The sequence below is a fragment of the Natrix helvetica genome (assembly GCF_964273705.1).
Source record: "Natrix helvetica genome assembly, chromosome: 8".
Classification (NCBI taxonomy): domain Eukaryota; kingdom Metazoa; phylum Chordata; class Lepidosauria; order Squamata; family Natricidae; genus Natrix; species Natrix helvetica.
This window is the reverse complement of record NC_138559.1, coordinates 26,269,789-26,295,209: the sequence shown is the minus strand read 5'-3', so window position 1 is coordinate 26,295,209 and position 25,421 is coordinate 26,269,789. Positions and strand designations below refer to the sequence as shown.

At 44.3% G+C, this 25,421-nt stretch overlaps 2 protein-coding genes across 8 annotated transcripts in view; both read right to left on the bottom strand.

Moving 5' to 3' along the window:
- DIXDC1 (DIX domain containing 1) overlaps positions 1-15,348 on the bottom strand; it is a 39,839-nt gene extending 24,491 nt beyond the window's left edge. For 5 of the 7 annotated variants that reach the window (XR_014176047.1, XM_081960901.1, XM_081960903.1 and 2 more), the window contains exons 1-2: positions 15,259-15,348; positions 11,908-12,065 (exon numbers count right to left, since the gene is read on the bottom strand). Coding sequence is in view for 6 of the 7 variants with exons in the window: in XM_081960901.1 (XP_081817027.1) it covers positions 11,908-11,967 (60 nt within the window). In the remaining variant the exon portion in view is untranslated. Of the gene's footprint in view, positions 1-6,532; positions 6,634-11,907; positions 12,066-15,258 lie in introns of those variants that run through there. The other 2 variants (XM_081960902.1, XM_081960906.1) reach the window with 1 other exon arrangement.
- A 1,650-nt stretch (positions 15,349-16,998) lies between these two features.
- LOC309396290 (uncharacterized protein C11orf52) lies at positions 16,999-24,632 on the bottom strand. Its single transcript, XM_081961322.1, has 4 exons — positions 24,505-24,632; positions 22,368-22,408; positions 21,368-21,414; positions 16,999-20,230 (listed from the first exon to the last, which is right to left on the bottom strand). Exons 1-4 carry the CDS (start codon positions 24,534-24,536, stop codon positions 19,979-19,981), a joined length of 372 nt encoding a protein of 123 aa, XP_081817448.1. The 5' UTR covers positions 24,537-24,632; the 3' UTR covers positions 16,999-19,978.
- Positions 24,633-25,421: the final 789 nt, after the last annotated feature.

Genomic DNA, 25,421 nt, shown 5'->3' with positions numbered 1-25,421 from the left:
ACCCACAAGCCATTCCACGGATGAATTGTCCACATTGTTAGGAAATCTCTCCTCAATTCCAGGTTCCTTCTCTCCTTGGTGAGTTCCCACCCATTGCTTCTTGTCCTGCCCTCAGGTGCTTTGGAGAATAGCTTGACCCGGCCTTCTTTGTGGCAGCCTCTCAAGTCATCCCTGGTCCTTCTCCTAGATAGAGTAGACATCCCTAGCTCCCACAACCATTGTGTCGTTTCCACCCCACCAATCAGGTTGTTCTTCTTTGCACAGTTTCTAGAGTCTCTGTATCTTTCCTGTATCGTGGTGACCAAAACTGGACACTGTATTCCCACTGTGGTCTTACTAGTGCAGTACCAAGAAGTAACTAACTAACACTTCACATGATCCTGATGCTATCCCTTTGTTGACGCAGCACAAGACTGTGATGGCTTTTTGTTAGGTCACTAGGTAACAACATCAGGGCAAGCCATCAGTATACAGCCAGAGAGCAAACTCCCACTCCTTTCTAGCACTGATGATGTTACCTAGTTTGGTAGTAAAATGTCTGGAAGAAAACAACCAAACTCAGAGAGCACTGAAGAACCACAGTCTTCCTATTCTTCCTCCCATTTCCTCCTCCTCCTCCTCCTCTCCCTTCTAGCATGGATAATGTTACCTAGTTTGACAGCGAAACGTCTGCAAGAAAACAACCAAGCTCAGAGGGCACCAAGGATCTCACAAAAATGATATTTAGAATGTATTGGACTCCATTATGTTTGCAAATAAAATAATTAAGACATCATTCTGCTGGAGATGTAGTAAGGATATAGTAGTCCTCAGTTTAGGATCAGTGACTGTTTGAAGTTATAATGGACCCCTCCCTCCCGATCGGTACTTATGACCCAGTTCTGAAATGCCAACAACCGGGCGAAATAAATAAATAAATTTATGCAAAATACAGTAAGTTAAAAAAAAGAAAGCTTTACAAATATATTAGAAATAAATATATGCACGCTTAAATAATAATTACATTGGATATGTGTATGTGTATGTATATGTGTGTGAATATACAGTGTGTGTGTGTGTGTGTGTATATATATATATACAATTGTCACTGTTAACAGCTGTTGCAATATATTATACTTTGATGTTTTTTATTTCCTAAAGCAATTTTATGCATTTTTTTCTTTCTCAAATGTACCCATTTGTGCTGCAATTATCTCTGTGTTTTGTTCTTTTTTCTGCTACTATTTTAAAAGCAAAAAAAAAAATCAATTAAAAAAACCTCCCAGCCCATTTCTGCCTTTTGTCTAAGAGCTTTAATTACCGAGATCGTACCGTCTGCTGGCAAAATCAGGTCAAATTTGCAAGCTTTTCATCTGAGGTTTTTGCCCGTGAATGGGAAATCTCTGCTTTGCATTTTTAATGAATTAGTTTTTAAAGTTGCTTGCTTCCTTGACATTTTTAATTACGGATTTCTTTTGTACATTAAACCGCAAACAGATGTTCCATTCTGCTTCGGCTCTGCAAGGAAACCGGAGGAAACCAAGGAGGATAAAAGAGAAGAGGGACAACCTCAATAGGAGATTATTAATGAAGATAAGGAACATTATACGATCGGAGACCTCGGCAGACGACGGAAAGCGGAATCGCATTAGCTTATGTCTAGCCTGGATCTCATCGTTTTTCTCTCCCTGGGGAAGATTTCTCTGTAGAACTTCCATCACTGAAAACTAAAACTTTGCCTGTGGTTTTTCATGGAGGAGAACATGACTCTCCCAGAAGGCCTTTCCTGCACAGGTGGTTTTTAAGATCTTATTAATACCTTTAGGCCAATATAAGTCAGACATGAACAAGATGTTGAGACTCTAGAAAAAGTGCAGAGAAAGACAACCAGGATGATGAGGGGACTGGAGGCTAAAACATACGATGAACGGTTGCAGGAACTGGACATAGCTAGTCTAGGGAAGAGAAGAACCAGGGGAGACATGAGAGAATCTTCCAATATTTGAGGGGCTGCCACAGAGAGGAGGGGATCAAGCTATTTTCCAAGGCACCTGAAGGCCAGACAAGGAATAATGGATGGAAACTGAACAAGGAGAGATTCAACCTGGAAATAAGGAGGAATTTCCTGACAGTGAGATCAATCAACCGATGGAACAGAAATTGCCTTTGGAAGTTGTGGGAGCTTCATCCCTGGAGTGGGGAGGGAATGGGGATTTTGCAGTATCCTTCCCCTGCCACGCCCACCAAGCAACACCACGCCCACAGAACCAGTAGTAAAAAAATTTGAATCCCACCATTGGCTTGCTCCTTCCCCATCCCTCCTTTCTTACCTATAGAGAAGGGAAGATGGGGAAGGGAAGGGAATTTCCAATGTTTCCCGCCAGCTTTCCCTAAGGAACATAAGGAAAGTCAATGGGGAAGCCAGCAGGAAGTCGGAAGTCGTTCCTGCCCCCAATGCTTTTTGGCCTGCCCATGGTCATTCTGTTCCTCTCTACAGATAAGGATATATCTCGGAAACAATGACCTAAGGGCCACAGGCTGTTTGGTAATGTTTTAAAAATGGGTGATAGGTCTACCTATGCCAAAGAGAAAGAACAAAGGAAGCTCCCTTGAAGCATTCATGCTCCGCTCCTCACTCGGGGTCTTGTGATCCTTGTGGCATCAGACGCGGCGGCTGTGGGGAGAGCAATCGGAATCCCTCTCAGCTTCTCTCTTCACCAGTGACGTTTCTCCCAGCCAGACCACCTTGCAGTGCCTAGCAACAGGTTCTGGAAATTTAAAAATAGCTGGCACATTTTCTCTCTGATTTTCCTCCCGTTTCCAAGGAGAGGCAATCAGGGGGTAGGATTAAGTCAGGTTCAGCTGTCAAATTCAGCAATTAACCCCCTGAAGCCGGCATAGATGGAAAATGGGAGTTCTGGCGTTTGCTTTGGAAAACTGGGCAGGCTCTGAAACATAAGCGTTGTCAATTGGATCTTTTTCATAAACATATTTATTTAACTCTACGAAACATTTAGAAAGGCTTTGTGTATTCCACCTCTATCAATCTGGGCCTGCTGGGTGCTGAATTCTGCCTGCAAGATGTTTATTCATTGATTTAAAGGTTTGTTGTTGTTGTTGTTAGTTGCAAAGTCGTGATTGACCTGTCCCCTTCTTCTTTTGCCCTCCATCATTCCCAGCATGAGGCTCTTCTCCAGGGAGTCCTTCTTCCTTCTCATCAGGTGGCCAAAGGATTTGAGTTTCCTCTTCAGGATCTGGCCTTCTAAAGAGCAGTCAGGGTTGATCTCCTCTAGGACTGACCGGTTGGATGGCCTTGCAGTCCAAGGGACTCAATGCAGGAGTCTTCTCCAGCACCAGAGTTCAAAGGCCTCCATTCTTTGGCGCTCAGCCTTCCTTATGGTCCATCTTTCACAGCCATTTAAAGGCATATTGGCTGCCAACTCTAACGGACCAAGATATGTAGAAGAACCGCAGTGGTCAACAAATCGTCCAAAGACCGGACAACTTCATTTATTAAAAAGCCTCCTCTCCATAATAAATCTTACCTCATCAATGCCTTTACATCCAGCTAGTTTTACAAATTGAGGGGTGTGTGTGTGAGCTTTTAAAAGGTTTTGTTATCAACCAATTCATTCTCAGCCTTCAGAACTATTTTGTCATTCCGAATATTGGAAATTATTATAAACGATGGTCCCCCGCCCCCCCAAGAAATCTCCACCAATTCCAAAACTTTAAAAAAAGAAAAAGAAAAGAAAACAAAAAGGCCATTTAAGTGCTTGTTCTATCCCGTGTTGTCCTCCGATGCTTCTTTTTTCCCTTCAAGGAAAATAAATACTTTCTTTCTCCTTTCATGACTGTCCAAGTCACAAGATCTTGATAAATGCATCCAGCAGATTCATAATTCAGCCCTCATCTTCCAGGAGGCCAAACTGGAAACTTCCATAGGATTATTTCTCTCTGTCTGTCTCTCTATCCATCTATTTATCTATTTATCTATTTATCTATTTATCTATTTATCTATCTATCTATCTATCTATCTATCTATCATCTATCTATCTATCTATCTATCTATCTATCTATCTATCTATCTATCCCCCCCTCTCTCTATCCATCTCTCTCTCTCCCTCCCCCCTCTCTATTTATCTTATACATTGTATATGACAGGGGTGTCCAAACTAGGGAACTTTAAGACTTGTGGACTTCAACTCCCAGAATTCCCCAGCCAGCCGCTGGCTGGGGAATTCTGGGAGTTGAAGTCCACAAGTCTTAAAGTTCCCTAGTTTGGACACCCCTGGTATATGATGTATAATTATTACACACAATAATAATTAGTTCTACCATGTTTATATCTCTTCCCTCAAGCAGGATCTCTCAACCTAAGCAACACTTTAAGACTTGTGGGCATCAACTTCCAGAATTCCCCAGCCAGCAAGGAATTCTGGGAGTTGAAGTCCACAAGTCTTAAAGTTGCCAAGGCTGGATACCCTTCTTCTAAAAGTTGGCCATGATCTATTGTGGAGTTGCCCTCCTCATCCTGAAAACACGTTCTGGAGGAGCAAAACAAACCCGCTTCTAGTAAGAAAAGGGGGACCCCTATTCTCTTCGGCTCGCTGATCCCCCTGTGGTTGAACGAAGATGGGCTGGGAGCCCACAGCCACCAAAGAGAAGAAGAAGAAGAAAGAAAGGACATTTCTCCACCAGCCTTCCCAAGTCCAGCCGCAGATGGACTGCCAAATTCCCCGGGGCCTAAATAATGCATTTTGACTGGGATGAATGAAAACAAGACGGGGATTATTGGAAAAGCAGCCATATGTTCCTTGCCATGCAACGCGCTTAAAAGCACTTTTCCCCGTCACTGTGATTAATGGTGCTGCCTGCTCACCAAGTCGTACATTTCTAGGAGCAAACTAAATGGGTTGGAATACAACTGCATTCATTACTGCTTAAAATGCAAAACAAACTCCCATGGATGTCCAGCAGCTGAAAAGAGAAAATGGGAAGAGATAACGCCACGCCCCGAGGAAGGTCCATGCTGTACCCAAGGAAAACCCCACATGGGGCCATAAAGCTTTGAGGATTTGAGCTGATGTTTAAGGAACTAGCAGGAAGCCGGAGAACAAGTCACGGGAGCCCCAGTTCTCCACAGGAAACATGCTTTGAAAGCTGGAATAAGCTCCCCGGAACATCTTTATCCTATTTCCTACCCATATATGAAGCTCTTACAAGAGAAAAGGAAGAGAAAACATTTTCAGAACAAGACAGACTAATGGTGGTATCTGCTGCGAAGTGAAGGATGAACATCCGGTGTCCGAATTACAGGACTGGCATACGTGGGTTGGGTTGAAAAAACAAAACCCACCGAAACCTCAGAACAGATTTATAAAGAGGCCCATCAGCTGCTCTTAGTATGAGTGAAAACAAAGTCAACTGGAAGTTGGAACTCCTGGACTTTCAACCTACACCATGAAGCGCAGTTCCAGACAACTCCTGGACTTCTCCTATCCTGCTGGGACTCCACATTCTTCTGTATTTCTGTTGAAAGACACGTTTCCTGACATCACACTATGATCCTTTGTCGTGGACAGACCACGCAATACCATCTCAAAATATCTAGGAACTGGATGGGGATTCCCTTCAGACAATCAGGAGTGCAAATGTAACATGGGTTCCCAACCCCTTCCAAAACTTGCGTTGGCCACCAACTAATAAGACAGACACACAGGGGTGAAATTCAGCCGGTTCTGATTCAGAAATTTTGAGTAGTTCGGAGAACCAGCAAATACCACCTCTGGCTGGCCCCAAAGTGGGTGGGAATGGGGATTTTGCAGTAACCTTCCCCCAGGAGTGGGGAGGCAATGGGGATTTTGGAGTATCCTTCCCCTGCCACGCCCACCAAGCCACGCCCACAGAACCAGTAGTGAAACAAAATTGAATTTCACCATTGCAGCCACATCTCCATGAGACCAATTAAACTCAGGTTACTGACACAAATCACAATGTCAGTGGACCCGCTTATGTTATCTCTAAGAATGTTGCTTAAACTTTTCTTTAGAAAAAAAATTCCCTTTGAGAGGGTCCACTGTTTTAACCATCTTTAAGCACCATCAATCCGAATCCAAACCCCACTGTCCACTCTCTTATTAACACCAGTTTTCTGCTTCCATTAGAAGCCCCAAACATTAGGACTGAACCTTACTGCAAAGTTTACAGTTCCATCTCCCACAATGGGAATTATTTAAGCCGGTTTCTTTTTTTCAATCTCAGCTATTTTAAGATGCGTGGACTTCAACCCCCAGAACTCCCCAGCCAGCAAAAGAATTCTGGGAGTTGAACTCCACATCTCTTAAAGTTAGTCGAGTTTGAGAAACTTTTGATTCAAATCCCAACAAAAGGAATGATTCTTTGCAAAGCACCGGCCAAACTGCCCAGCTTTTCCACTCCAGACTCCTAACGTTGCCCTCTCCCTCCAACTTCTCCCGCACCCCACATCTCCCCCATGCAGCCCCAGAGGATCTGAGCACCTCCTGGGGACGAAGCCGACGCATCCTTTTACCTCTGTGAAGCTCTCCTGCACGACATCCCAGAGTTTTTCACGGGCCCGGCAGGCAAGCATTTTTCACGAAGCCTTCCCACCCAGAGCATGGAGTTCTTGGCTCGCTCTGCCTTGGGGAAGACCTTCGTTTCCCTCCTTCCACCGGAGGCGAAGATGCACAGCTGAACCTCCCAACCTCTCCCAGGGTCTCTTAGGGGCAGCCCTTTACTGCAAAGGGGAACCTGAACCCTGGGTCAAGGCTCGCACTGGGCATGCTCCAAGGACAAATGCCGCTTGGGAGATGCCTTCCCAATCTGTTCCCGCAGAACAGCTCCTTCGGCAAGTCCCAGGAACAAGGCAGGAAAAACATCTGCAATGTATTTCCAGGATGTGCTGGCCTCTCTCTCTCTCCATCTGAAGGAGGCTGCGAGCAGTTAAAGGAAGGAGGGGAGGGCGAGGGGGGGGAAGGGCCAAAGTGGCTTGGCTAAAAAAGGGAAATGCATTAAATATACATACACACGCATACACACACAGACGTATATGTGAATTAAAAGGTTAACGGTACTTCCCACTTTGAAACTCTGGAAGAAAAAGCCAAAAGTTAGCCCGAGCAAAACACACACTTCATTTATAAACACAAACTTTGGAATGTCCTTGCAGGTAGATCTCATTTAGCGAAGTGAATAAATCCCACAAAACGCTCATGTTGTTTGAATCCACACAATTCCAAGGGGCATTCCTAGGGAAAACAGGGTTGCAGCTTAATGGAAATCAAGTATTGAAAAATTGGGTGTGCATTTTGTTTTTTAATATGGATGTTACTGAAATACTACAGTGAAGTTGCAATGTGTGGCTGTGAAGGTTGGACCATAAGGAAGGCTGAGCTCCAAAAAATGGAGGCTTTTGAACTCTGGGGCTGGAGAAGAAGACTCCTGCATTGAGTCCCTTGGACTGAAAGGCGATCCAACCGGTCAGTCCTAGAGGAGATCCACCCTGACTGCTCTTTAGAAGGCCAGATCCTGAAGAGGAAACTCAAATCCTTTGGCCACCTAATGAGAAGGAAGAAGGACTCCCAGGAGAAGAGCCTCATGCTGGGAAAGATGGAGGGCAAAAGAAGAAGGGGAAGACAGAGAATGAGGTGGCTGGATGGAGTCACCAAATCAGCCGGCGTGAGCTTCAATGGACTCCAGAGGATGGTAGAGGACAAGAAGGCCTGGAGGAACATGGTCCATGGGGATGCAATGGGTCGGACATGATTTCGCAACTTACTACAACAATAGTGAAGGGTAAAAAATTTAAATTACGGTTCACAAAATCAGAGTAGTTAAAGAAAGCTAAATGAAGCTTGGTTGTCCCAGCAACCTTGGGGATGTGAATTGCGTTGCCCCCTTAAGTCTTTCCTCATATTTCTAGACTTTTAAAAAACAGAGCTGCCCAGAAGATCAGAGTGGAGATTATACAGTGCCAATGAGTGTAACATCATGCAGAAAAGAACTGATTTATCTATCTGCACAAAAATGGGATGATAAAGTGGGATACAGCAAGATCCAGGAAGTGGATGGTTAACGGAAGATGCAATTATTATCTCTGCCACGTCTGGAGAAATGAGTAAAAACAAAAACAAAAACTTTTGTTCTGCACAGTAAATGACTTTGCTTCTCTCTTCTTTTTGGAAGAGATTTTTTTCTCTTTTTTTTAGAATACAGAACAATAAAGTTGGAAAGGACCTTGGAGGTCTTCTAGTCCAACCCCCTTCTCCAGCAGGAGGACCCTATACCCATGATAGCAAACCTATGGCACAGATGCCAGAGATGGCACACAGAGCCCTCTCCGTGGGCATGCATGCTGTCGCCAGCTCCTCTGCAAGGGTGCCAGAAAATGGCCTGAAAAACGGGCAAAAACCAGGTCATTTTTCGAGCCATTTTCCAGGTTGTTTTTTGAGCCATTTTCATGCCCAAAACGGCCTCTAAAAGGCCCGAAAAACCAGCCTGAAAATGGCCCCAAACCAGCCCAAAAACGCCCCCACCCCAACGGCAAAAAAACAATCATGCGCACGCCACCCAGCTAGTCTTTGGGTTTCCTGTGCTCAGGCGCATGCCCATGCATTCCAGTTTGGACACGGTGCCAAAAAGGTTTGCCATCACTGCCCTATGCCATTTTCACTTCAGACAAGTGGCTGCCCAATCTCTTCTTAAAGCATCCCATTTCTTAAAAACAGAATTAAAGGGGATGGATGGGGTCTCTCAGCCCTGTTTAGAAAACAGATGGGGAATTATCAGGGTCAGCCTCGGGAATAATCCTGTCTGCAGACCTGATTATATACATTTTTTCCCCCAATCAACCAACCCAAGGAAGCATTTTTCTATTTTCCTGTCTGGGCTACTCAGGGCAGCTTCAAAGAAAGACTCATTGAAATTGAGTTCTGCATTCAGTTCTGGTCTCCAGGATGTAGAAAAGATGTTGAGACTCTAGAAAGAGTGCAGAGAAGAGCAACAAAGACGATGAGGGGACTGGAGATTAAACTACATGAAGAACAGTTGCAGGAACTGGGAATGTCTAGTTTAATGAAAAGAAGGACTAGGGGAGACAGGATAGCAGTCTTCCAGTATCTCAGGGGTTGCCCCAAAGAAGAGGGAGTCAAACTATTCTCCAAAGCACCTGAGGGTAGAACAAGAAGCAATGGGTGGAAACTAATCAAGGAGAGAAGCAACTTAGAACTGAGGAGAAATTTCCTGACAGTGAGAACAATTAATCAGTGGAACAGAAGTTGCCTCCAGAAGTTGTGAATGCCCCAACACTGGAAGTCTTTAAGAAGATGTTGGATAGCTATTTGTCTGAAACGGTATAGGATTTCCTGCCTAGGCAGGGGGTTGGACTAGAAGACCTCCAAGGTCCCTTCCAACTCTGCTATTGTATTTTCCTGAATGTCATCACTCTGCTAAACAAATAAATCCCTCACCACTGTCAAACTATTCACTAAGGCTGCATTACTATTACGATTAGTCTCCTCATCGTTCCTCCATCTCCTCCCACTTAGGACTGCAGGACTGTAACTTGTTGCTTGTATCCTTATGATTTATATTAATATTTTTTCCTGATTGCTTATTTGCACCCTATGACTATCATTAAGTGTTGTACCTTATGATTCTTGACAAATGTATCTTGTCTTTTATGTACACTGAGAGCATCTGCACCAAAGACAAATTCCTTGTATGTCCAATCACACTTGGCCAATAAAGAATTCTATATTCTATTGGACGCTTATATGCCTCCCTATATCGTATTACAAAAAGGATGTTTATAATTGTCTGGTCAAAATGCCCGCAAAAACTCCCAATACCGAAACATTCACAACTGCAGCCTGTCTAAAGCCCCCCTCCCCAATAATCTCGGGGGAAAAGAGAACCGTAGCTAATTAAACCAAATTGGACTTATTAGTGAAAGACACCAGGGAATTCTCAGTGCAAACTGGGGACAGATATGTCTGGTTTTTAGCACTTAGCTTTTAAAAATGGCCATTTCTCTCCCCCCACCTCATAAATTCTGAAATCCTTCAAAATTTCCATTGAGATGTTTACTGCCAGAAAGAATTTTCAAAAATTAACTCTCTTCAAAGCAGTATAAATACTGAAAGAGACGCAAACAAGGCAGGCTAAGCAATATGGATGGATGAATCGTGGTTTGAGGTTTTTACAATTCGGCTCAAAAGAAGCAGTCCTTGAATTCCGACATTAATTGAATGCCAAAATTAGGAGTTGTGACAGTCGTACAGCAGGTGACCACATGGCCGGATCCGATTTTTTTGCAGCAGTTGTTAAGCAAACACCACCGTTGTTAAGCAAACCCATTATCTGCCATGGGGCAGATTTTTCAAGGCAAAATCATCATTAAATGACAATTGTATGACTTCCAGGCGCTGCAAACGGCCCTATGTTGGCCGAACTTCAGTCACATGACTACGGGGAAAACCCAGGTGATGTGATTTTGAAACTGAGTGGTAAGTAGCTTTAGGAGAGTCCGTCGTAACTTCAAACAGCTGCTAAGCAACCGTTCGTAATTCCAGGACCTCCCGTGTCATTCCAACACCAGAGTGTGTAAAATTTACTGCTGATTTGAGACATGCAAGAGAAACATCCTTCAAAAATAACATTCCCTCCTTTGATCTTTCCCTGAAAACCAGCCTTATAAAAATGGATATTATGATTTCTCCCCAAAGGATTTGATTCCTTCGAATGGGTTTTTTCCTCTGCCAGGCTGAGATTTCAAAAGCGCTTAAGAGGAAATCTTGGATCAAAAACTGGTTTTAAGAGGTAGGAAGCTGAGAAACTGATCTGCGGATTTGCTGGGCACAATATCATGGTTTTTTTTGCAAACGAAAATAGACTTTTTTCCGGAGAGTTGGTTCTGCCCCTGGGTTGCAAGGGGACAATACCGCCTTTCATTCATCCAGAAATCATAATAAATGAGGTCATTGGAGCAAAGCTGCTCCAGACAGCTTAGGAAAGAGATCTGTTGTCAACAGGAACAAGCAAGGTGATTTAAAAAAAATGAAAATATGACACCCCAGTCCTAGCGCGAGACACCTCCCCCAAAAAATTCATAATTAGGAACAGAATTTCCACTGCTCAGCAAGGCAGTCAGTAAGGGAGTCGCACTAATTTTTGATTCCAAATAATATCTTATCCATGCCAAAAAGAAACTTCAAAGATTCAGCTAAAAGTACTTCTGTAAAAGTTATGGCCACAGAGTTACCTATTAATGCAGCCTCAAATAAGCAATAATTAAGGGAAACAGGAAGGATTTTATCAAAGCAGGGAGTGCTTAGCTACCTAAAATATAAATTTACACCTAGTTGATAATGACCTCTGCTGGTCAGTTATAATAAAATTAATCCTTCTGCCCCCCCCTCTTCCCCCCCCCCCCCCCCAAATATCTCCTTTTCCCTGTCTAGGCACAGTCTGTGCCACGGTATTTTCAGACACCATTCCTATTTTTTTTAATCTGCACATTTTAAAAACTCACATGCATCCTCCGGTTGGAAGAATTTCAGAGCTGCCTTGCAAGACCAAACTGGATTTCGCTCCTAACCAATAAAAGGTATTTATGGACCCACATCTCATTGGTTGCCCTCATTATGAAGGTAGACTACTTGACACATGGGAGGCTCTTTTGGGCATCACCAGGCACCAAAGACCCCAATCGGTGGGAGTCAAAGACCTAGTTGAGCCCTTGCTGTGATCTTAACTTTTTATTTTTATTTTATTTTATCGTAATTTCTTTCTTGGGTGGTCGCAAACTACCCACAGTCATTGAGATCTGGGCAAAGTCCTGGTTTAATCAATTATTATTAGCATTATCTTTCAAATCTTTCATTTATTCATTGTTGGAAGACTTACTGAAGTTTCTCTGGGCTGTGAGAGGCAACCCACTCTTCCTTCCTCAGCTGGGGTCTCCATGCTGGCGCTTAGAAACCTGGATGAGCAGAGCGGCAGAGATCTTCTGGCAAGCCAAGGTCCATTTTCCGTCTCAAAAGACTTCAAGCCGCCTGGGCCACCTGCGAGAAAATAAAAACCAGGTGTGTGGAGAGCAGATGTTGCAGGACTGCTGGCAGAACAGGTCTGTGCTGGCAGAACAGGATTGCCCAAGTTGGCAACTTCGAAATGTGTGGACTTCAACTCCCAGAAATCCCCAGGCACCCTCTGTGGACTTCAACTCCCAGAATTCATGGTCCACCCATGCTGGCTGTAGACTTCTGGAAGTCCACGTATCTTGACAAGTTGGGGAACTCTGTGGTAGAACATCTGGAAAAGTCAAATAGCATCGTCCTTTGCTTATACACAGGTTACTTTGAGAAGATGATGGTTACCAGGCCTTCATCCTTCAGGGATGCAAGCAGTCCTCGATTTACAATGTTTAGCGACCGTTGGACATTACAATGGCATTGGACAAAATGACTTATGCCCAGTCCTCATACTTACAAACATGGCCATGTGATAAAAATTTGGGCACTTGGCAGCCACTTTGTATTTATGAATGGTGCAGCATCCCATGGCCACATGAATGAATGAATGAATGAATGAATGAATGAATGAATGAATGAATGAATGTGTCTGTGTGTAGCCTGTTTCCCCAAAAATAAGAACTAACAGGAAAATAAGTCCTAGCATGATTTTTCAGGATGCTCAAAATAACCCCCAAAATAAGCCCGTTGTCAGCCAAGTGGATGCATTTAGTACCATATTTCCCCCAAAATAAACCCACCCAGAAAATAAGCCCTCATGCATCTTTTGGAGCCAAAATTAATATAAGACCCAGTCTTATTTTCAGGGAAACACATATAGATTTTTCAATTTCAATTTAATTTCAATTTCAATCAGAATAGAGCTGGAAGGGACCTTAGAGGTCTTCTAGTCCAGCCCCCTGCTCAAGCAGGAGATGCTATACCATATATATATATATATATATATATATATATATATAGATATAGATATAGATATAGATATAGATATAGATATAGATATAGATATATATAGATATATATAGATATAGATATAGATATAGATATAGATATATAAATAGCTATCTGTAGTTAACTAGCTAGATATATACATATATATTTTAATATGTAGATATATACTACAGATGTATACTCCAGATATATGACCGTAAGTCACGCTGAGTTGCCCTGTGATAAGATGGGGGGCCAATGCATTTTAATAACAATATATAAATTACCATTTGTGAACTTCCTAGCTGGCTTCCTAAGAAGCAGAGTCAATGGGAAAAGCTGGATCCACTTAACATGATTCACTTAACAGCTGTAGTGATTTGCTAAACAACCATTGGCAAAAATGCTCCTATGGACAGAAATTCCTGTCTCAGTTTTGGACGCATAGGGGGATAATCTGGCAGAGGGCTCTTATATTTACATCCAAATTGTAGACTGGCAAAAAAATTCCCTTGAGGGTATGGAAGGCCCCTGAACAATTTCTCCTCAATGTCAAAACTGATCTAGCAATGCTGATTAACTTTTATTAATGTATTTGCGGCACACAGATTTCCTTCTGCATCCCTTGTTCTATTCCACCATCAGGAGAAAAAAATCCAAATTGCCTCTGTAAAAGTCATCTTATTATGCCTTATTAAATTTCTTATTGCTGACTCTTTGCTCTTTCTATGCACAGAGCCTCGTTTTAGTGCTGCTTTCTACAGAAAGGAATATATATATATATACCCTAACTAATAAGCCTGATCTATTACAGGCTCTTCTCCATGTTTATATGAAAGCACTAAATTTAACTATTTAATAATTCATAATTACATTTAATTGGAGGTATCAAAAGCTGGTGCTTTCCTGAGCTAAAAGGTTCTCTATCAGGGGATTTAAAATAAATTGGAAGGAGCGAACATGCCCCAATAAGACACATGAATTTGTCATTCTTAAATTTCCTAATATCCACTTTTCCCCACGGATTATTCAGAGGGACGATTTGCAAAGATTTCCACGGGAAAACCAGCACAGAAATCCACTCGCCAAAAAAACTGGAAAAAAATATAGAAATAAAACACAGGGAGACCTGAATTTATGAAACTTAGCAAAATGTATGTTGCTAAGTGAAAAATTTGTTAAGTGAGTTTTGCTCCATTTTACGACTTTTCTTGCCACCTTTGTTAACTGAATCAATGCCGTTCTTAAATTAGTAACCCGGTTGTTAAGTGAACCGGCTTCCCTCTTGACTTTGCTTGTCAGAAGGTCGCAAAAGGCAACCCTACAACTCTGCTGTTGTATTGTACTGTGTAAAAGGGGATTATTATACACAGTGACCGTCATAAATATGAGTCAGTTGCCAAGCGACAGAATTTTGATTACGTGTCTATAGAGGTGTCATAAGTGTGAAAAATTGTCGTAAGACCCTTTTTTCCGCTGCCATTGTAACTGAACAGTCACTAAATGAGCTGTGGTAAGTCGAGAACGGCCTGCATCTACTTTCCCCCAGGGATTATCCCTAGGGACATTTCTGCAAAGCTTTCCACTGGAAGACCCACCAGAAATTCACTCCCACGACACCCCCCCCCCAAATAAAATATAACAAAAGCAAGACCTTCTAAAGAGGGGGTGGGGGGAATAAAGCACAAATCTTTGCCCTATCCTAGCCAGACCCCAAACTCTCCACTTCCACAAGAGAGCCCCCCACCCATCCAACATCTTCCTTTCTCTTTCAATCCAACAACTTGGGGACTATTTGCAAAAAAACCTTCCCTGTTGGCTGCCCCCCCCTTTTTTTGCAATATTGCAAAAGTCCATTTCCTGCTGCCCCCACCCAAATTTTGCAATATTTCAGCATTCCCTGCTCCCCCTTCCCCAAATTTTGACAATAGCACAGCATTCCCTGCTGCCCCTTCCCCAATATTTGAATCATTGCAAAGTCCATTCCCTTCTGCCCCCCCCCAATTTTTGCAACATTGCAAAGTTAATTCCAAGTGCCCCCCCCCCAATTTTGCAATATTACGCCATTCCCTTCTGCCCCTTCCCCAATTTTTGCAACATTGCAAAGTCCGTTCCCTGCGTGGCCCCAAACTTTTGCAACCCGGCAAACCTCCCCCCCCCTCGGGTCCTTTTCTGGAAAAAGCGGCCTGGGGCGGCAGGGGAAGCGTCCGGGCTGCCCGGGGGAGGCCAGGCTCGGGGCCCCAGCCCCCATGGACCCCCGGGGACCCAATATTGGAGGCTCTGCCCCCCCAGGACCCACCTTCGGGGTCCCCCCGCCAGCAGCAACGCCAGGCCCGGCCCGGCGGGGTTACATGGTCTCCCGGGAGGAGCCGGCCATCCCAGCGCGTTCCCGTCGTCTTGGAGACAAGCGCCGCGGCGCCCCCTGGCGGCTGGACCGCAAACCGCATCTTCCCTCCCTCCCTCCCTCCCTCCCTCCTCTTGCCGAAAGGCTAATTTTAAATCCAGATTAAATCACACAAATACACACAAACCCCTTTCGCGCTGCAGGCTCGGCTGCTGGAGCGCCAAGGATCGCCAGAAGGAAAATGCACGAGCCGAACTGGCTTGGAGAGCCGTTTTTAGTGGGTGTTGCTGTCATTTGAGTTGTGGGGATGTTTGGCCCTTTTGTGTGTTTCTGAGGCATTGCAAGGTGCAACGCATGGGGTCTCTAGGAAGAGCCGGGAGGAAATCCATTAGTTACAAATATAAATATAAAATATGAATACATACACGCCCTGTTCTGTAGGGAGAACAAGGCAGGCAGGAACTGAGGCAAGGAAGGTTGAAACTAACACAACCTTTGTTAACAGTTTAACACGGCAAAGTGTAAGGCAAACCTCGACCCGGCAAACAGCAGCATTTGACAGCTGTCGGCCCTTTTGAACCAATAGAATGGCTGCCTTCTCCCGCCAGCTGGCTGCTCGCGTCTCCATCAATCAGGGCCGGCAATGATAGTTGATGGCGTCGTAGCCTCGAGGACTTAACACACGTTTGATGCATGGCCCGCCCTGCGAATGTGAAGTTGGAGGGTACAATCACACACAAACACACACAGAGTGGGACAAAGAGGGAGGCAGTTGTTTGCAACTTGCTAGTAAAAGGAGTTAACCCAATAGGCAATCCACCTTGATAAAGAAAGAGAGAGAGAGAGAGAGAGGGAGGGAGGGAGGGAGGGAAGGAAGGAAGGAAGGAAGGAAGGAAGGAAGGAAGGAAGGAAGGAAGGAAGGAAGGAAGGAAGGAAGGAAGGGGAGAGAGAGGGAGAGAGAGATGAGCTGGCTGCTAAAGCAAGGTCATGGCACACACTTGAAAGTAAATCAGGAAGACTGTAATTGTGGAGTTTGGCAAGAACAAAGAATGCTTATCCACAGGAAATATGCATGTGTAAAGCTTGTAGCAATGATGGGTAGTTAGACAACTTGCAAACCTCAGCTAAAAGTTGGGAATGGCCTGCAGCAAATGAAATGTGTATTAGATAACTCCTGGGGCATTCATTAGCTAAGGCTTAAGAATAGGGACAGCTAGAGACCAATAGAATAAATGGTAGAATTACTACTAAAATGTTTATTAGATATTTCTTGTTATCTCACCTCCCACCTTCTTCTTTAGCGAAAATGTATAAAGCTTACTTAATCCCTTGTTCGTGGTTTTTCTTGGCATTTTGACCAGGAACCCTTTTCCTTGGAGGACTCCCATAAAAAGCAATCAGAAAACCTGCACCTCGTGTCTGGCATCCATCATTGGCTTCGGCACCAGGCTCAGACCCGATTTGGGGACAATGAGAGAGAGAGAGAGAGAGAGACAGAGAGAAAGAAAGAAAGAAAGAAAGAAAGAAAGAAAGAAAGAAAGAAAGAGAGAGAGAGAGAGAGAGAGAGAGAGAGAGAGAGAGAGAGAAAGAAAGAAAGAAAGAAAGAAAGAAAGAAAGAAAGAAAGAAAGAAAGGAAAGGAAACCCAGGGGAAGGATGACATTTTTCCTCATAATAAAATCAACAGAGCCTCCAGGGTTAACTATAAAAATATTTATTCTTCTGTAATAAAAGGTGCAGCTCATGAACCAGGAGCCAGGAAATTATTAACTACCTCCAATAATTCTCTAAACACCAAAAGGAGGACGAAAACAGACTCACTTTCCAGAAAATTTTCCTCTCAGTAGGACTTCTAAGGTTATCAAACTATTCCTCGAACAAATATTGATCATTAGAAAAAGGGGATACACAGATTTTAATACTTTTCAGCTTGGCGGCAGCTGAAAAGGATCCCAGAATCCATTTCCTTCATATAATGTTTAACAGAGTAATTGCTCCTTTTTATTATGATTTTGCCAACCGCAACTGTCCAGCTACTCCAAGTATTTGCAAGAGAAAACAGCCTGTGCTCAGATCAAGAATTGTTCATTATGAATAGCATGTGTGAAGATAAACACCAGCAAACAAACAAAACAAAAAACCAACCGGCCAAATGAAATAAAACAAAACTTCCTTCTGAAGTTCTAGAAAAACATTTCCCCCACTTCCATTCTCGTGGACTTTAGAAGGCCAGAATGAGATCATTTCAGGCTGAAATACTCTTAAGCAATTCATTAAGTATCAGTGAGGCTGGCTAAAAATTAACCCAGATATTGGAGGATAATTATTGCAAGGTTGCATCTCCAATGCTAACATGAACAGGTTGATTTGCCTGCTTGCATCCAAATACATAGAATTCACAGGGTTTGCAGGTGCTAACTTTTTTTTTTAAAGGACATTTTTGTGCTGTTTCTGTAAAAGTTTGGAATAAATTAGCTTGAAAACAACTGGTAATTGGTACTATAAAAGTGGGATTTAATACTTTAAAAAGAGCATACAATATTCCCATATTTGGTTGTGATGCTTCCAAAGGTTTGTTCAGACTGGAACGGTTTCTGAATGGCTGTTGGCTTACCCCCATCTTCCTGCCCAAACATAACTGCAACAAATGAACATTAAAATAACTGGTATTTATTTTATTCCCCAGTTTATTTTAAGTTGGGAAATTCCTCATACTTCAGGCTGTGTGCAAATATTCTCTTCTCCAATATTTCGTTTATATTGCACCAAAACACAGTCTGTCTGTGTTTACCAAATTATTTTTAAATTAAATATAATTATTGTCTGGTCACTGTGAATCTCAATAGTCAAAATCCTGAGAAAACCTTTTAAAGTCATAAATACAGTTTAGAAATCTTAAAAACAAACAAAACACCCACTTCATGATATCTTTTAGATTCTTGCCAGGTGCCTTGAGGACTAGCGCTGTGTGATCCTTTTAAAATAACATTCAAGCGAGCCGAGCATGGAGAGATCTCACCCCCGTTTCTAATCTGATCTCATTCCAGTTCAATAAATATAAATAGGATTCGGAAACACAGAAAATGTGTCTTCGTGATTCATAAAACTCAGTGCAAATAATAAACATAAATTATTGGGGAAGCTTTTTTTAGAACAAAATCGGGGATCGCATTTCTTCTATATAGTACTTGTTTTAAAAAAAAGCGAATTCCTCTGTTACTTAGGGCAATTTATTTGCGCTTCTTCACAAAACACTGGATTAGCTGTTAAATATATGGTGCCTCTTTAGCCAAAGAAGTCGGAGAGTATCGCGTTCACCCTCGACTGGCTTAACAAGGGATGGAGTGATCCCATGTCTTTTTTATAAGCAAGGTGACCACAGGATTACCCCTTGCGCCACTCTCTTCAATGGTCATCCTTCTCTGTTGACCTCTCTTCTCACCACCATCATTGTTGGTAGGACAAGAAGCAATGGATGGAAGCTAACCAAGGAGAGAAGCAACTTAGAACTAAGGAGGAATTTCCTGACAGTGAGAACAATCAACCAGTGGAAGGACTTGCCTCCAGAAGTTGTGAATGCTCCATCACTGGAGATTTTCAAGAAGAGATTGGACAACCATTTGTCTGAAATGGTATTGGGTCTCCTGCTTGAGCAGGGGGTTGGAGTAGAAGACCTCCAAGGTCCCTTCCAACTCCTGTTATTCTTTATTCAGTTGTTTGATCCACAATAGCTGGGGAATTCTGGGAGTTGAATGCCACCCATCTTAAAATGGCCAAAGCTGAGAAATACTTCTTTAAAGAAAGATAGGTCAATGATCTCAACATGTAGAAAGAAGACAGGTGAAGAGCTCACACCTTTTTGCCAAAGTCCTTATTTTCCAAATCATTTCCTTCCAAGGATTCCCACTCTAAGAAGGCAGGGGGGGGGGGGGGGGCTGATCCTCTTTTCCCTTGAAAATAATCTAATTTTAGCCTGTGAGGAATCTGCATAATTTTTACATCGTAATTGTCTTTTTTTCCTGGATCCATTTCACCACCTGGAAATTATGCTGGGAATCTTCTCTCGTAGAAAATCTCTTTGCTCCGTTCCTGATCACCCCGGAGCAAGTTTTCAGTCTGGTGAAAAGGGATCATTGTTTCTTCACACGCTGAGCTGCCGAAGGAATCATCCACTTGTCTCACAGACAAAGAAAATCTGTGCCAATTTCTTCCCTAACATCTTTTCCAACACCAGCCAAATTTTCACATGTCCTTTGCTCCAAGAATTGCTGCAAATGAACGTCCAAGTGAGACCCCCTGGAAAGTTTACTATAATGTGCTTTCCCCTCCCCTTTATTTTTTTTAAAAAAGCCTTCTTGATATAAAGACATCCTGCAATGATTGCTTGGAGGTTTTTTTTTAAAAAAAAAAGATCTTGCAAAACCTTACGTTGCTTCCTCCATGTTTCAGCTGAACTTCGTCCTCCAGTTTGCTTGGCAAGACGATCCAAGAAGCCATTTTTCCTCTGTAACTTACTCCCTTATCCTACTGCCCAAAGGGCTAATTTTCTCCCCCACCCCCACCCCACTCAAGAAAATAATTCTTCCTCCAAGAGTCCATTCTGACTTGATCCAGAGAGCGATTTTTTCCCCTGAAACAACTGAGGTTTCGGATGTCACTTAACAGCATCTTCGGCACTTATACCAAAGTCCCGTTCTTGTTGTCATATTTCAGGGGCGTTCGGGGGAAATTGAGGGTGGCGTATTCCGTCGTATTCTGCGACGGGAAGCTTTTCCCCTCCTCGGCTGAGCGCTCGCGGGGCTTGGTGAAGACCTGGATGTCGGCATAATGCACAGTGCTTTCGTCCAGCTTCATGTTCTTCGGCTTGCTCACCGTGGCATAGACTGGGAACTCCGAGACGTCGTCGTAGACGGGGCCCACCTCAAGACCCTTGGCAGAGAGAGAGAGAGAGAGAAATCAAATCACTCAGGATCAGGTCAAACTTTTAGGAATAAGAAGTTTAAAAGCCAACTGGTTCTCGCTCTCCGTCCCTTAACAGGAGCACAAAATATTGGAAAAACTCTGCCCTCCAGGAAGGTGACCGACATAAAAAGAGAGTTTTGCACGCCATAGGACAGATGTTTGGGATTAAATTAAACAGCAGAAATTTTGCACTCAGCTGTAGTCGTACGTTGAGGACTACGTATAACCCCTGTAAGAAAGAATGAGAGCAGAGGAGGAGAACAGGGAAAACCCTGGGGAAAGGTACCAGAATAATAAAAATAAACACTCTGAAGAAAAGATACTACAATCGTAAAAACAGGAAAAAGAAAAAGAAGAAGTTAGGAGAAAAGGGGAGAAGAAGAAAAACGATTAAAAGTGGACTTTGTGAGAACCCAAGATAAAATGGATAAAAGAGGAAGAAGGGGGAAAAGAGGACTATTAGTAGATTAAAGGGAATATTAGTATGATTGGCATTGTTATGCAATTAATCAAGAAATAAAGAAAATATAGTATATTGTTAAATGTAGAAAAAATTTAAAGAAATGCTCTCTATGTCAAAATGTAACTAGAGGATATATATTTTACTAAACAGACCAATAGAGAAATATGAAATAAAAATTTGGTGCAATTTTTGCAGGGGCAATTGAAGATATTATGTATTAAGAAAAAATGAATATATAAAAAACGAAAATAATGTTTATTCTGTAAATCATTGTTCAATAAAAAATAATCTTCTATATATATAAAAATGGCTCTGTGTGTGCCCTTGTGTTCCAGCATAACTCTGGAGCGCCTGGGCTGCTGAAATGAAAAGGACTGAATTATATCTATAGTGTCAAGTCACAGTACTTTTGACAGTGATAATGTGCATTTTGGATTCAGGTTCTGTTAAGATACAGCCTCTTGTGCCTTAAAATGGCTTCTACTGTACAGCACAGTGGAGTTGCCATGGTAATGGCTTCGTAGTACTCCACAAGGTGGCTCTCTCTAATACAAGATTGGGACAAATACATACCCTGGCTATGCCGGGTTATCACTAGTTATGGAATAAAAAGGAAGTCCCTGAGAAAGGGATTTACTTACCCTATTGATTTCTGGCGTCTGTAAACTCGGCTTACTGATTCTTGTATCTGCAGGGGAGAAAAAAGGTGACAATTGCTGAATTGACATCGCTCGGCTCTCTGAAATCATGAAGGCTTGAATCTGAATAGAATCAGAAAACTTCCAGGGGCCTGTGACTGTTTTCATATTTAGGGGAAATCTGTTAAATCTTGCAAAGTGGGAGAGCAGAGTGAAATCCCCACAGACTACTGGAGAAAAATATCTGTTTTTAAATCCAGAATTATATCTAAGCCCCCTGAGAACTGAAACCATAGAATCTTGGCATTCCAAATCCTTGACCGATTACAAACAATGCAAAATTATGTTCTTCCGCCTTCTCAGATTGCAGGTTTCAAAGCCACACACTGGCATTATTTTGCGTGGATGCAAACTCCTAGCTAGCTGCTCATTTTTTTCTGAGCAAAAAAGAAAAAGAACTGGCCCCGAAGTAAAATTCTGAGGGCGAAATAAAACAATCAAAAAAGAGAAAAAAACCACTCAAAACAACAATTCACGGAGGTGGAGATGAATGTGACTGGACATTGTCGTAATCCTCAGATGAGAGCCAGCAGCCTTCATTATGACCTTTGCAATTTTTTAACCCAATAATCCCCCACAAAGCCTTGAAGTGCCCTGGACCACAGTGCCCATGGCAACGTCCAGCCAGCAGAAAAATCCCAAAATTGCTGGAATTTTCTGCTTGTTTCTTTGCAAACTCTCGCCCAAGGTGTTTTTGCAAGAATCAGTTTCCCCCAGGCAGTTTTTTTTAAAAAATTTACTGTCAGGAAAACGATGCCTAAGCAGAGAGGCTGAATTCAGACATTTCTTAGCCCCGGAATGTTTCTGCACTCTCCTCTCCCAGATCCCTGTCCAGCCACCTCCAACCTGAGGCCGGGAGGGTTTTCTTGCCTTGTTGCTGGCTATCCAGACTCCCTGGGGCCTGGGAATGGGATAAATGAATAAATACACCTGTATTGCTTACCTGGTTTTTCTTTGTCCCTCTTCAACAGCGAAGGGCAGTTCCTGTTTTCAGAAAAGAGAGAAAGAGGCAAGAATGAATTTTGAGATGATTCAAATTTAATACAATAAAAAAAAAAATTCTGTCCCTTTCCTTCCAGGGACATCTCCCTCCCCCCTCTGGAGAGGGGGGTCCCTGGGCTGACTAGGAAGTCACTGCAGCCCTTTTCATCTCCCCCTGAAAGACAAAGGGGCCTGGTGCCCTTTGAAGAAACAGGGAACAGCAAGGGAAGTCGGTGCCAAGGCTGCCTTAAATAGCTCGGCCTTGAATCGGAGCGGGTAGTCCTCATTGGCACTCCATCGTTGGCATCTCGGGCAAAGAATTAAAAGGGGCCAGATCGCTTTTCACTTTTCAGGGGAGGGAAAGAAATAGATGGCAGCAGAGCCTGGCTCCCTTCAGACCACCCCCTCAAATAGATTCCTTTTTCCTCAACCTCGGCAGCTGGAAGACGGGTGGGCTTCGAGTCCCAGAATTCCCCAGCCAGCTGTGTTGCTGGGGAATTCTGGGAGCTGAAATCCACCCATCTACAAGCTGCCGAGGTTGAGAATAGATCTATACTAGTCTCCCTTCATTTATTTATCAGCAAAAAATGCAGTGTGTGTGTGTGTATAAAAAAATCTATGCCTCGAAACTCATCTCGTGATTCGGGGGGATTCTTGATAAAAGGTGAGGGCTGAATTAGGACTAAGGAAATGTTGCCATCTCCAGATGGGCATATGGGAAGGAGGGGAGGGATGACCCCCCCTCCAGCCAAGATTAATTGCCAGAATTAAACCCCTCTCCCCAATCAGTGCGACACTTCCTTGCATCTCCGCTAGGTGACGCTGTTTTCCCCAGTTTGGCCCCGGCAACTGCACCGCCTTTTCCACACAGCTAAAAGCGTTTATTCCCCCCACCCCTAAAAGAGAAGTGGAGTTCCCACTCCGCTTTTGCCCAAAGGAAGGATCTGCAATCTGAATTGGCCCAGGGTCCTGCAGAACTTTAGGAGACACTCCCCCGCCCCCCCAGTAGAGAGTCTTAAAGCAGGCGTGCCCAACTTTGGCAACGAAGACTTGTGGACTTCAATTCCCAGAATATCCCAGAAATTTAAGACTGGTGGACTTCAACGCTGGGAATTCTGGGAGTTGAAGTCCACAAGTCTTAGTTGCCAAGTTGGACATGCCTAAAATCCCAGGTTCCCAAGGGGGGGGGGAGACTGGAAGGGAGTAAAGCCCCCCCCCCCTTCCCTCCCTCTTTAAGTTTCTCTCCTAGGCCATGGGCCCAAGAGAATGTCTGTGTGTGTTGTTGTGTTTGTGTGTGTGTGTTTGTCTGTTTTTGTGAGTTTATATGTGCCTGTGTGTGTTTGTATTTGTTTGTGAGTTTGTATGCCTGTGTGCATTTGTATGTGTATCTGTGTGCGTTTGTATTTATGTTTGTCTGTTTTTGTGAGTTTGTATGGGTGTGTGTTTGTGTGTGTGTTTGTATTTATGTCTGTTTTGTGAGTTTTTGTCTATGTGTGTTTGTGTGTGTGTGTTTGTATTTGTTTGTCTGCTTTTGTGAGTTTGTTTGCCTGTGTGTATTTGTATGTGAATGTTTGTGTGTGTTTCTATCTATGTTTGCCTGTGTTTGTGTGTTTGCTTGAGTATCTGTGGGGGTTTGGGGGGGGGATTCTATCTATGTTTGCCTGTGTTTGTGTGCTTGTATGTGGCATTGTGGGTGTGTGCTGTTCTGGGCCAGGGAGAGGCGCCAGCTGACCCGAGTGCCGCTCCCAGAAACCTCTTCCTCCCCCCCCTCCCCTCCCCCATCGCTCTCGGAATACAAAGCCCATCCTCCACGGCTGAAGCCGGGCTGGCAGAGGAGCGCAGAAGCCCCCTCCCCAACAGGGGCGCCGCCCTCCCTCCCCCCACCCCCGACACCAGGCTGCAGCCTTCAGGCGCCCCCCGAGCCCTCCCGGCTCCCAGCCGCTCCCGCCCTCAGCCCCCCGATCCAGCCCGGGGGTTGGGGGTGGGCCGGCGGGGCCGAGCAGGAGCGGCGGGCGGCGCTCTGTGCATGGGCAGAGGCTGCTGGTGCCCCGGGGGAGCCCCCTCCTCCCGTCCGTCCCCGTCCACCCCCGCGGACTCACCGGCCGGCGCAGCAGCCGCAGCGGTTCCCCATGGCGCTGCCCGCCGCTTCCTGCTCCCGGCTCGGCCCCAGGATGGCAGCCCGGCCGCGGACGAGCAGGAGGAGGAGGAGGAGGAGGAGGGCGGAGGTGTCGGGTTTCCCGGCCGCCCTCTGCTGGCCGCGATGACGGGCGGGGGGCTCGGCTGGGTGGGTGGGTGGGCGGCGGCCAGTTGGGGTGTTTCCCCGCCTTCTGCCCCGCGCAGCCCGCCTTCCCCATCATCCACAACCTTTCCATTCCCATCATGCACAATATTTCAGTTTCTAGCTTTCTGCCCCATCGTGCACAATCTTTCCATTTCCAGCATCCCCCTCCTGCCCCATCATCCACAACCTTTCTGCTCCCAGGATTCTGCCCCATCATCCACAACCTTCCCACTCCCAACATCCCCCTCCTGCCCCATCATCCACAACCTTTAAGCTATTGCAAGGAAAGAGCCAGGAAGCTGCCTCCGCCCAGAAAGTCCCCCCTGGGGGAGCTGATTTGGGGCCGTGCCCACTGAAAAGCCAGGATTGAAGCTGTGTGGCTTTGGAGCTGCTGTAGTGGCCGCCATTTTGACTTTTTTGCCCCACTTTCCATTTTACAGACCCTGGTGCTGCTGGCACATGCCCCAGAAAGACCCTATGCCAGGGGTGAAATCTAGCCGGTTCTGACAGGTTCTGGAGAACAGGTAGTGGAAATCTTGAGGAGTTCGGAGAACCGGCAAATGCCACCTCTGGCTGGCCCCAGAATGGGGAAGGAATGGGGATTTTGCAGTATCCTTCCCCTGCCACGCCCACCAAGCCACGCCCACAGAATCGGTAATAAAAAAAATTTGAATTTCACCACCGGTGGGGAGTTCCCTTGAGTTTTCCCTTTGGGGATTCTGATAAGAAGGGAGG

Bases quoted from the DNA above. Each gene is read 5' to 3' on its own strand.
- LOC309396290 (XM_081961322.1), bottom strand. From the start codon at position 24,536: ATGGGGAACCGCTGCGGCTGCTGCGCCGGCCG. The intron at 22,409-24,504 runs GTGAGTCCGCGG...TTCTGAAAACAG, and splicing joins TGCGGCTGCTGCGCCGGCCG to GAACTGCCCTTCGCTGTTGA. The intron at 20,231-21,367 runs GTAAGTAAATCC...CTCTCTGCCAAG, and splicing joins AGACGCCAGAAATCAATAGG to GGTCTTGAGGTGGGCCCCGT.